This window comes from Seriola aureovittata, chromosome 20, assembly GCF_021018895.1.
Source record: "Seriola aureovittata isolate HTS-2021-v1 ecotype China chromosome 20, ASM2101889v1, whole genome shotgun sequence".
NCBI lineage: Eukaryota > Metazoa > Chordata > Actinopteri > Carangiformes > Carangidae > Seriola > Seriola aureovittata.
The window spans coordinates 6,487,634-6,500,053 of NC_079383.1; the positions used below are offsets into that span (position 1 = coordinate 6,487,634).

At 40.7% G+C, this 12,420-nt stretch overlaps 1 protein-coding gene across 2 annotated transcripts in view; it reads right to left on the reverse strand.

Moving 5' to 3' along the window:
* Window positions 1-12,420, reverse strand: part of col11a1a (collagen, type XI, alpha 1a) — an 80,175-nt gene that overhangs the window by 14,024 nt on the left and 53,731 nt on the right. For both annotated transcript variants that reach the window (XM_056364763.1, XM_056364762.1), the window contains 12 exons: window positions 11,752-11,841; window positions 10,485-10,538; window positions 8,087-8,194; window positions 7,863-7,970; window positions 7,305-7,358; window positions 7,075-7,128; window positions 6,447-6,554; window positions 3,373-3,426; window positions 3,239-3,292; window positions 3,009-3,062; window positions 2,413-2,466; window positions 309-416 (listed from right to left, as the gene is read on the reverse strand). In XM_056364763.1, coding sequence (XP_056220738.1) covers window positions 309-416; window positions 2,413-2,466; window positions 3,009-3,062; window positions 3,239-3,292; window positions 3,373-3,426; window positions 6,447-6,554; window positions 7,075-7,128; window positions 7,305-7,358; window positions 7,863-7,970; window positions 8,087-8,194; window positions 10,485-10,538; window positions 11,752-11,841 — 900 coding nt within the window. The remainder of the gene's footprint in view (window positions 1-308; window positions 417-2,412; window positions 2,467-3,008; window positions 3,063-3,238; window positions 3,293-3,372; window positions 3,427-6,446; window positions 6,555-7,074; window positions 7,129-7,304; window positions 7,359-7,862; window positions 7,971-8,086; window positions 8,195-10,484; window positions 10,539-11,751; window positions 11,842-12,420) is intronic.

The window sequence follows — 12,420 nt, forward strand, 5'->3', positions numbered from 1 at the left end:
AGTTGTGGTGTACCTGGTTACAACCACTGAAGGCAATTTGATGGACTTAATGATGTTGTTGCAAATCCATGAGAAAAGGCCTCACTGCATTCCATTACCATGCAGGCATAAAATATAATCTCCTGCAATAAAAAGGCTTTTTAGCTCTTGAATATGTTCTAGGATAAAACTGCCTGCCTCAAGGGTGGGGTGGGGTTGGGTTGTGGAGTTGGGGGGTTGCATTTCCTTTAAAGCAGGATGTTTGAGCCTGTGTGACTGAGAGCCAGAAAACGTCCTCTGCAGATTTTGAGAGTATTTGGCAGACTTACAGGATTGCCCTTTGGACCGTCATCTCCAGGGGGTCCTTTGGCACCAGCGGGTCCAGCAGCTCCTGGGGGGCCAGCCTCTCCTTTCTCTCCTCTCTCACCTTTGGGTCCCTAAAGTGGTGGAGTGGTGGTGGAGGGCATTCATTACATCAGAACCACACCTATGAGTTTACACTGAACTGAGTATGGGACAATAGGTTTTGTCACACACAGACATGCAGACCTGATGTCAGTGTGTGAGAAACAACAACTCTGGTTGGTAAACAGTGTTACTGTGCCTCTACAGGGCTAATACAAAAAGACAGCTTCATCTCAAAGGTACAATGTGAAGCATTTCAAGAATCAATGAAATTTAGATTTCCCCATGAAACCATACTCGCTAATGAGAGTAAATATAATGGACATGATTTTCATATCTGCCTTTAATCTGCTTCACCATCTGTCCTTGCCATAAACTTCTAAACCTCCAGCTTCTGTAGCTCTGTTTGTGATGATGTTATGGTGTACTCTTCCTGTTTTGTATGATGAAGCACTTTCCTTTGTGGCGTGAGGGAGTCCAGCAGATTCTCTGAATTGTGATTTGGAGTAAAATCTGCTGATAATTTCAATACAAGGTTGTGCTGTATGTTCCTGTTTGCTGCTACTGGGCAGTCAGCTTTTTCTACCGAGGCTACTGCTCACACAAACTCAGACGACAGAGACGAGCTGTAGTAATATAATCACTTCTTTTTCACTTTGATGATCATGATGTTTGTGCACTCTCCCTAAAGTTTGGTAACATTCACATCCTGATGGTGTTTAATCATTTTTTGTTTATGCATGTATGAGGTGAAATGCTGTGTAGGCTTCGTGTCTGTTTGTATAATGTACATCATTATTCTGTGCCTGTTTTCAAATGTGACCTGCTAGGAGACTTCTACCTGACTCAAATATATTAAAAAAATCACAATAAAACAAGTGTCTTCATAGTAAAATGCATTTCAATTCAGTTGAATTCAATTCATTTATTTTACTTAATACCATTTGTTTACTTTGTTAACAGTAACTAATGTATAATGAGGTCTATATTCTATTTTTATTAGTTATTATTGTTCCAATGTAATCAATACTAAAATTTTGGATGTTTGATGTAAAAACAGAGGTACTGGAATGAGGTTGATGGTGGGGACTTAAATTGCACACTGACTTTGGAAATGTCACCAGCAGTTTGATGGGGAACTAGCAGGGAGTTTTATGAATGCTTGTAATCACACTCCTCTGCCACTCCCACTGGAAATGGGCCAAATTTCAATCTGCTGTACTTCAATAACGATAAATGAGACAGCTGCACTAATAGAGCCATCAATAATTGGTGTTTAGGAAAAGTATGAAAAAGCTTATCAAATTGTCATAAATTTCTGGCAATAACAAATGCAATCATATAGATAAGGTAAATTAACATTCAATCTTGTAAATTAACTCTAAACATTAATAATATAATCACAACAATTTAAATATATGGTTCTACTGCTGCCAAAACAGGGCAGATCACAGCTAAAAGCTGGACTCAGCAGAGTGGGGGCTTGATGTTGCTGTTTAACTAGCTTCATGTTGACTGCATCATTGTTCTTAAGGACACGCGCACCAGGCAATATCCTCCTGGTAATTATGTCTTAAGAGTCTGGGAAGAGACAGTTTGGCAGGCCATGAGGACATGGAGTGCAGAGCAAAGGAGCCATGCTGAGATGAACTACCAGCCTCAACGTGAGGAGCAATTACTTTTACTGTGATGAATACACAGTGTCACTCTGAAAAAAACAAACCTTCTCATTAAATTGGATTTTGTTCTATATTTGCCTAAAGCTATCAATTAAGCAACTGTTTTCCTGAAGATAACCTACAAACATGTGTTGGTGATGTTGCTGATACTACAAGTAACTTTTAAAAAGCCCCACAAATATTCATTCTAAGGTTGTGTGGTATTTTAAAGACTGTGTTGAAAAGCAAGATGCACTGTACATGCAAACACACAAATTCTAGCACAGAATACATAAAGACGCACAAGCATGAAACATGCCGCACATATTTAGATTAACATACTAGAGGAACAAAAACAGAGCTTGCTTACCCCAGTTCCAGGCTCTCCAGGGGGTCCTGGGTTTCCGGCCTCACCTTGTTCACCCTGTGGTTAAACAAATGTCAGTGTCTGGACAGATAAACCTTCACCCTCACACATGGAGAGTTTCCAAATTCAGAAGCATTTAAAAAAAAGTCACACCTACTACAAAAATAGTTAATACTTAATGTTATTAATATCAACAGAAGCCAGATATTTAACTTAACTAAGTCTATAACTGTAGTTGATTACAAGGGTGTTAAAAGTTACTGTGTTTCAAGTGCCCTCTCTCAAGTGTTGGGAGCCCTTTATGTGTCATATCCCTGAGTCATTTTAACAGCCGTGGTACAGCATTAAGTATTTATAGTGCAGCCGCCAAATGGCAGTAAAATGGACGAATCTTGTTGGAAGTGTTGTAAATTACACATTAATAGTGTAAAAGCACTAACTCAGACAAAAAGCCTGGCCATATAGAATGATTAGACTGCAGGTGGAAACAAAGGGGGTGGGCTGGCAGGGGTGGGCCAGCAGTATTTCAGTCCCAGTGACCAACGTCACGCTAGGCAGGCAGAACACCCTGGGGTGCAATGTTGTGCAATGATGCTTACCTTCTCACCCACAGATCCCATGGGGCCCACGCCGCCCGGAGGACCTTGTGGACCCTGCAGCAGAAAATAAAGAAAGAGATGAGTCATCATCCATCACCTTGGGAGAGGACGCAAGATGATATCCAGGCTTTTCAATGTAAGATAGGTGAGGTGAAGCCATTAAAGATGTAGTTATCATTACGTCACACTAATTTTGTATATACACATTTTTATCAATCAGCCATACGTACATCAGCTCCACTAGGACCCTGAGGACCTCTGGGACCAGGGGGACCAGGAGGGCCCTGCAGGAGAGAGATACAGTGTTGTTAAAGTGTATTACATTATTATAAGAGGACTTACACAAAGCAGATGTGTCTCTTACCATAGGGCCAACATCACCGTTCTCTCCTTTCTCACCAGGAGGTCCGGGAAGCCCCTGAGGACAAAAAAATGAATAAACAGTTATCTTATCAGAAATGAAAAAATTATGTTACAAGCACAAGGTGCTGCTGCATGAATACGCAACAGTGTTCCTAATGATTTCAATTTGTTTTTGCTGCTAACAGCTGTTCCTGCTTGAGATTTAATTTGAGATTTGATTTGATGGTGGAATATATTATAATGATGCACTGAAATATAGGATACAGTATATCTGTAGGTCAGAACATGCAGAAATGAAGCACTTGAAACTATGTTTTAGCTGCAGTCTGGTCCTATCAATGAAATATTCAGTGAGAATGTGCTGATAAAGGTCAACAAGTGGAACCAGAGAACTCTTGATGGATTTGAGCGGAATAGAGCACTCAGGGTTTCAAAATCAGCGCAACCTATATTGCAAAGAACAGGATTCAAATGTTTCCTTTAGCTGGATTTTCGGCAAAAGGTGCTTAACGCGAGACACTCATATCAATATCTATAACTCCAAACTTCAGGGTGAGAACAGCAGGGGGTTTAATCTTCCGTACAAATACTCAGATGAAGGTGAGATGCTTTTATTCTGAAATTCTGTTCCTGGCCCCGTAAACTTGTACGACAATACTCCTCCTGTTTGTTCTCCCGTTTGCAGCCTTTGACTTGTTCATCTTCACTCGTAGGTGCAGACATACTGTAGATCCTGCTCACTGATGCAGGTTAAATGTGCGGTGTGGTCAAGACCTCGTATGTGTGTTTGATCCCTGACATTTCTAGCGGTAATTGCCGTGATTAAATTGCTGTGGCCTGCTTTACCCTCTGTGTGTGTGTGTGTGTGTGTGTGTGTGTGTTCTTGATTCAGAGGAAGTTTGTCATCAGTGTAAGGTGTAAAGTTGTGAGGGAGGAGATCAAAGAATGCATTCCTCTGCATTCAAACTTCAAATACTCACACACTGAGGAAAAAAAAAAAGATTTGCTGACTTTGTGTATGTTTGCATTGCCCTACAGCTAAGCATGTGAATGTGTGTCCATGCCCCTGTATGCAAGTATTTTCTGTGGGTGCTAAAAAGTGTGAGTAGCTTCATGCTGATTTTTCCCGTGCTGCGAAATCTCATCTGCGTAAAGGTCGCCTCTAGTCTGAGATCGTTATACTAATTATGCAGCATGGTAAATGTACTCGATGAGGAACTGACTATCAGAGCAGGTCAGTCCACGCAATTAATGGGATTGCGATGGGAAGTGAATTACTTCCAATTAAAAGTCCATTGAATACAATCCTGCAGAGATAGGAACGAAGAGCAGTGGTCCATGTAATTTCATCAAGTCAATGACCCCAATCTCTGCAGTGAACTCATGTTTATCTTAAGAAGTTGATTACTAATGAAACAGATCATCACTAACAAACAGGCCACCTTGTTAGATTATTATTATAGTGCTACAAAACATCATTAAGCTTACTTATATTGTAAGGTCATATTTTCAGTCTGGCTTAAACTATGCTGTTGGACGGGTAGAGTCACACACCAATGAATAACATAAAATCCTGGAAATGTTTTCCTAAAGCATTAAACACTCTGACGAGCCTTGCTGCTCTGTGTGAACTCTCTGCGAGGCGTAAGACAGTGCAGACATCTTGATGAGAAAGAGCCTTAACCCCGGAGGTGTTGGAGGAGGAAGGATGTTGCCAGCAAATAAAGCTGAGGGGTGTAATCATTGCAGGTCAACGCAAGGTCACCATACAACATAGATTCGATTAAAGCAGTGTTTACAGCATAGACAACTGTGTAAGCGTGAGTTTGTGTGTCTGCTTTCTTTTGTACTGTAGAGTGGTGTGGGATGGATTTATCAATGAGTGACTGGAGTAAATAATAAGAATGAATTCCTAACTCCCTTATCCCCTGTATTCAACTCACTGTGTACTGTAAGTCAGTTCTATCTGTCCTAGTGGCAACTGGTGATTGCTGTATAATATTGGAAAGCAGTTAACAGTTGAATGGCCCTGAAAACTCTTATAACTTATAACTTCTGAAAAACAATGTTAAAGAGTCTCAAATACACTGCCCCAGCAGCCCAGTGGTCTGCCATATGACTCACGTTACATGCCACTCGTAGCACAAACCAGATGTGTGGCAAAAGGATAGAGTACAATATGAAACACAATATAAAGCATATAAAATGTGATGGATTCATGATTGGACTGTGTGCTATTCCTCAACTGAGGAGTCAGTCTCACCAGCTACACGTGACTCAACAAGAAATGTCTTTTTCATGATTACCTTTATAAAGCCAGGACTATGGCTCATACAGAACTGGATATTTTTGTACCTCAGAGATGAGTTTCTCATCCCATGTAACCGCCATAACACCACAGAAGAAGAAATGCTAACACATGACAAGTGAAAAAAATCCAGCTACAGTGCAGTAGCGGTACAGAGGGAGGAAGTCTGAGAAAGATCCTGGCGCTTCGAAACTGAAAATCAGCCATAAAATATGACGGTGGCAACAATGGAGGGGCCAATGTATGCCTTGCCATCACCTGTGAGTCGCTTTACACAGAAAATAATTGGGATGATCTTTTCAATGCATAGCATATGCCACTGATATGTGCTGGGCATAAATATGGATGAAATTTATGTAGGCAAAATTATGCTAAGTTGTTTTATTTCCCTCTAGATGGGAAAATGAAATATAAATTATTTAATCTCATCGCTCATTGTTTCATGTTGCTGACATTCATTCTAGTTGTAGAGAAAGTCCTGAAAATCTGAAACTACAGTAAAAGCCTTGTAAAGGCAAGTGTCTGTTGCAGAGAGATGTAGAGTAACTATGTAGCATTTTAGTAAAAGAAAGCCAAAAGATGGCTCTTTAACAGCTCTTACCATTTATAATCATAGCTGCTTACGTAACATATAGACCTACTCTTGAAAGCGTTATCCCAGACAAGTGTGTGTATGACACAAACAGGAATACTTTATATTTAAGCCACTATTGTACAGAATCACTGTGAGTTACTGTGTGTAGCATGTATGTGTGAATGGTACTCACCTGCAGGCCAATGGGACCAGGGGGTCCAGGGAAACCTCTGGAACCTTCATCTCCCTTCTGTCCAAACATACCCTGCTGACCTCTGGGACCAGGCTCTCCATCAGCTCCCTGCGAAACAACATACACGCATATTCATACTCAATGACATTTACTCTCTTTACACTCTCATTATTGAATGTATGTCAATGTTAAAGTTGTTCATTTCTCATTACTCCTATGGCAGTGTTGGAAAAATGCTGTTGCATAGAAAGTCATAGTCCTTGAAATTTTCATATACATAAAAGTCAGTGTATAATTTTACTGATATAGCAAAACAAAATCCACTACACGGCTTTTCATTGTGATGATTTCACACACTTCATATCTGATACTGCAAGGCTTTATGTGGAAAAATGCTCTGGCTCATGGAAAATAAAGTCTTGCAGATTACAACTCTCACTTATCTGCAGTGTCTACTATTGAGAAACACTACAGACGTATCTAGTATGCATGCTCCTTAGTGCAGCTCCTTACTGTCCTGTCTGTCTCTCTGTCTGGATGTCTTGCTATAGACAAAGACATGTTCAGACATGGTCCAGTGCAGCAGTTTCATCCATGCAAGACAAGGACAGATTTGAGCAGTACTTACAGCAGGACCTGGGGCACCTATGGGACCTTGGAGACCAGCTGGGCCGGGAGGACCCTGAGCACAAACAAGAAAAGGTTTCAACCACAACATCCCAGAATGGTCACACAAACATAAGAGCACTGATGTATCACTTTGTGACATGTAAAACACAACACAGTCTTAAGATGACAACACTGGAGAGTAAATATGTAACATCACCAGCTCCTTAATTACTGCTTCCCATAACGCACCTGTTCTCCCTTGTCAGCTTTGCTTCCTTTCTGACCGGGCTCTCCAACCTCTCCCTGGGAAAAAGAAACACACACAGACAAACACACGCAGTCAATCATCTCAGCTCAGTTTTGCTTGTTCTCCAAATGTCAGCTCATGAAAAATCACTGAAAACCCTCAGCTTAACATAAACAACCACTATCTGCACAAATATGCATATTTAAGTTTGTTGTCGTCTTGTTATTTTCATAGCAAACCTCTGCAGTGACATGTGTTTGGCAGCTGATAGTAACCTTAAGGGACATAATGATTGTCGGAGATGAAACGAGCAACAAAATTTCACTTTCACATCTCCTCTAATTGCATTTGCTGGCACATTTGGTTATGAAGATGGATAGGCAACCGTTAGTTAAAGAGAGAGACATATTTTCATACAGATGGCCCGAGTGAGAACATGGGGATGTCGACTGATTGGAGAACTGGTTCAGTCCCAAAACATATTCTAGTTTTGGAATGGAGAAGGAGTTGTAACTGGGCCAACATTATGGGAGGGGTGGCGGTGAGTGCGGTTGACTGACCTTGTCACCATCCTCTCCGGGTGGACCCTGGGGTCCAGCAGGCCCAGGCAGGCCAACAGGACCCTGGACACCATCACGACCAGCTGGACCTTGAGGTCCTTTCTCACCCTAGAGGAACAACAACATTTGCTGAAATTATATTTAGTTTAAAACAAAAGCAGCAGAAGGTGAAGGTCAAAGGAAAACAGAACTGAGAAATTGTATTGGAATAAAACAAAACTTACAGGTGCTCCCTTCTCTCCAGCGGGACCTGGGGGACCCTGAGGGCCAGGTCTACCGGACAGGCCAATTGGACCAGCTGGACCAGCAGGGCCTCTCTCACCAGGAGAACCCTTTGTGGAAAAAAGAGAGTGAGACATGATGAGTAACAACTATAAAGAGGACACATAAATATAACCCCCATATGCTGAGGAACCATTAAGACATGTACAAAGCAGCTGAGATCTACTGCTAATGGATTCACACACCTACATACAGAAACCATTTCTAGAGGAATATTGAGAAAAATGCAGGAGCGGCACACAGTAACAGCTGCTTTCAGGTTCTAATAAAGCAGCGCTGCTCCTTGAAAGCAGCCAGTATTATCTGCTGTTAGGGAGCTGACGTCTTGGTTGCTCTCTAAGCTCGGAGCAGCTCACGTCCTGCTGCTGAAAATGCATTTCTGAATGATAGAGGCTTCTGTTGTGTATCAGGAGCTCAGTATTCACCTAAATCCATCCAACATGATGACGAATGACACTCAGCATTTTTTATCTTCCCTGCACTGAGTCAACTCTCTGTTTATCTGCATGTACTCTACCTCTCTGTTCCCAGAAGGAGATCACCTTACCAGAAATCTATACATGCAGAATCAAAAAACAAACTTAGACAGTTTTTTTTCTTTGTTGTTTAATGAATTTCTGATGTAAAGGCTGTGATATATCCTCTGTCATTGAAGACGTAAATCACACAGCTATCCTTAAAAGAGTTTGAGTTTTAATCTTCCTTGATAAATGTTGGAGGCTTTTCGATCCTGGTAAGAATGAAAATCTGGGGGGAACACAAAATGAAAAAAAAAAAAACTACTCTACATTGTGAAACAACTGGCATTTGGTTTAAAGTGAGGGTGGCATGATGTTAAAACAACATTTTTTGTTCTGTTAATATGCAAATAGTTAACTAAAGTCTGGGTGCAGGTTCAATACATTGTTACTTTAATGAGTAAAATGTGTGGCTTTGGATAGAAAGTTATGAATGTATCAATTCACCAGGGCTGTAATTACATTGCTGCTAAATTATTCTGAAAATATTACATCCAGAGAAAAAGAACAGTTGAGTATCATGAGCATCATCAAAATATATGAAACCTGACTTATTATTGCAATTAATAACAAATAAAATTTGATTTGCTATTTCAACTGTATTTTGTAGTTTTGTCGTCTAATGTGCTATAAACATCTCTGGTGACATTAGATGACTTAACATGTTTTTATTCTTTAGCAGTTTTATTGCTTTGATAGCTTATTAACCATATATGTGGGTGCAAAGTGAAAAAAGTAAGTCTACAAGTCTTGATTACCAATAATCTGTTGTGACAGGAACAGCCAGAGACATGATGCTAACCAATACATTTTATGAAAACCTCTAAAGTCTCTGTGACAAACTGAGACAAACGTAGGAACACAGCATACATAAAGTGCCGGGATGCAGCCTCTGGGAACAATGAGGGATGTGTTGGAGCAACACCCAGGATGACTAGACACTGTGACTCACCATATGGATGCTCTCCTGGCTGTGTGGTTTTGTTGGGTGTGTGTGTGTTTGTTTGTTTGTTTGGGTCTGTGTGCCAGAAGGCAATGGAGCAAACAGTCTTGATATCCAGCTACTGTAGCGCATGATCACTTCAAAGACAAATCGCTGTGTGCAGTGGGGAGAGCTGAAATCCGGTGACGCTTTTGTTGGAAAATTAATACATAAATAATTGATGATATGATCATCATAGCTAAATGAGTTCATGAGTATTACACATGTATTAAGTTCACCTGGTTCAGTTGAATTTGTTTAGTGTGTTAGATTTTCTGCCTTTAATGTCTCTGTGACTGCAGCTCAGCAACTCTGATTCACCTTCATCAGATCTGATTCCTGTTGTGGTTGAGAAGACCTTGGCTCTGCTTTCTATACAGCTGCACTTGTAATGTCCTTGAGCAAGGCACTTAAACATGTTACTACAGTAGGATATAAACTAGACATCTGAAGAATGTGTGAGTGAGTATGAGTTTGTGAATTGGCACCACGGCCCTGCTGAAAAGCAGTTTACCTTGGGCAATAAAGGTCAAAAGAAATAAATAAAGGTAACTTTCTCTCATAAGTTAGCTTTACCATAAACAACAATCCTCCCTGGTGGTGATGTCAAAAGGAAAGCAAAAATAAAGTTGACATAGCAGTTAGCCAAGGTAACTTTAAGCCATTTTATTAAAGCTTTTCCTGTCCAAATAATATCAACTGCCCTTGAGTGCTTGGCATAAAATATGAAATACGCTGTACAAGCCGCCACACTAATCAATAACACAAATCACATATAAAATGTCATCAAAAAATACAATACATTTCAAAAGGGTACATCTCAGGTAACAGTGTACTTACAACAGGACCAGGTGGACCTTGGGGCCCCTCTCCTCCCTTCAGACCTGCTGGGCCCTGAGGAAAAGAAGGGAAACACAGACGTCATCCATCATCAGACGTCAATCCAGCCAGGACTGTCTTCCTTCCTTTACTGGTTTGTCACTTGAGACATATCCACCAGAAATGTGCTTTGTGTGCATTTGACCTCACTGCTCTAGGAAATGTCATTGTTATTGTCATTTTCATCGTGATAGACCACCAGCACGAATCAGAGCCCAGAAATATATCCATGATAGGTAACTCATTAATATGTGGCACGTTTAAAAGAGATATTGTTCCCTTCGGGCATGTAGTCTAGTAGATACTGTAGCTACAGAGTGGTGGGATTTGGATGCACAAGTGATAAGTGCACATGACTGTGTGTGTATATATGTGGATTTATACAGTGTTTTCTATCCTGTTCTGCACATACAAGCTTGTGAATTTCATTTTGCACATGCGGGGGGTGTGTATAGTGTCTTCCACATTTGTGTTTTCTTGTATGTTTGTCAATGCACAGAATGTATGTGTGTGTGTGTGTGTGTGTGTGTGTGTGTGTCGTGTGTGTGTGTCGTGTGTGTGTGTGTGTGTGTGTGTGTGTGCAGCTCCCTTGTGGGCCACAAAGGAGCAAATGACAGTATGGGTAATGAGTCTCTTCTGGCTCTGGCTGTGTGCTCGAGTAAATTACAATGGCAGAAAACAATCAGCGGTGCTGCTGGCCTGCAGAGTCTGACTGACCTTCAGGATGCAGGCAACACAACACTACCTTTCCCTACACTATATCTATCCCCACATGACACAGTCTAATTGCCTATGTTTCCCACTTAATAATTAATTAAGTAAATACTGCATACAGAGACAAACAAATAATTTTGCTGTCCTTGCTCTCCAAAAAACACTTACATTGACCTGTGTAAAAACGAGAATTTACAAATGGTCTCCCAACCAACAACTACCTACTTCTATAACAGAGGCCCATGATGCATTGCTGCCATTAAAACAGTGGTGTCAGTGGTGGTGGAGCGATGCAGAGGCACGCCTGTTCATTTGTAAGATGTCGCTTTGGATTTCTCCTGTGCCGGATTGATTGCTAGGAGTGAATTCCAAGGCTGGTGTCTCTAATGAAGTGAATAGCTCAAAATAGTTGCTGGCTCATTTGTTATGTAGCAATGTTCTGTCACTTTCTACTCGCAAACACATGTAAAGGGAAGTGATGATGAATAGGTGTAGATAGGAGGGGAGCTCTTACCGTGGCACCAGGTAAACCTCTCTCTCCAGGGAAGCCACGAAGGCCAGGGGGACCGTCTTTACCGGAGGATCCCTGTGGTCCAGGGTCTCCCTATACACACAATCACACAAGGAGTTAGTGTGGTTCACATATGATGCATCAATACAACATAAAAATTATAAGTAACTGCTTTTTCATGCTTTTTTTCTGACCATGCTTTGTTTCATGACTGATTCTAATTAAAGTTCATCAAAAATGTCAGACCACATCTCACAAGTCAAATTTTCACTATAAGATTCAAGTCTGAAAAACTTATTCCAATAACCAGTGAAGTCTGACTGGACATGTTGTGGACCAAACTAAAGGAAATGTGTAAATGATGAGAGAATTGTCTCTTAAATTTCCAAACCTCAACAACTGTTTAAACTTATAAACATTAAGCTGCATGTTATTACATAACATAACATTACATTACATATTGCTCTCCTCAGTTTTACTGAGAAACTAATTTTAGTTATACTCTATGAGAAATTTGACAATTTCAGCCATTTTCCAGTTTGAAAATTAGAAGCAAAGATTTGAAAGAGCCCATCAATCACAGTCAATTTGTCAGAGTGTGTCTGGGTGGAGGAGAGGACTTCATCTATTCTGCTGCCTTCCCGGAAATTATTCCCATCCAAGGAAAATGCC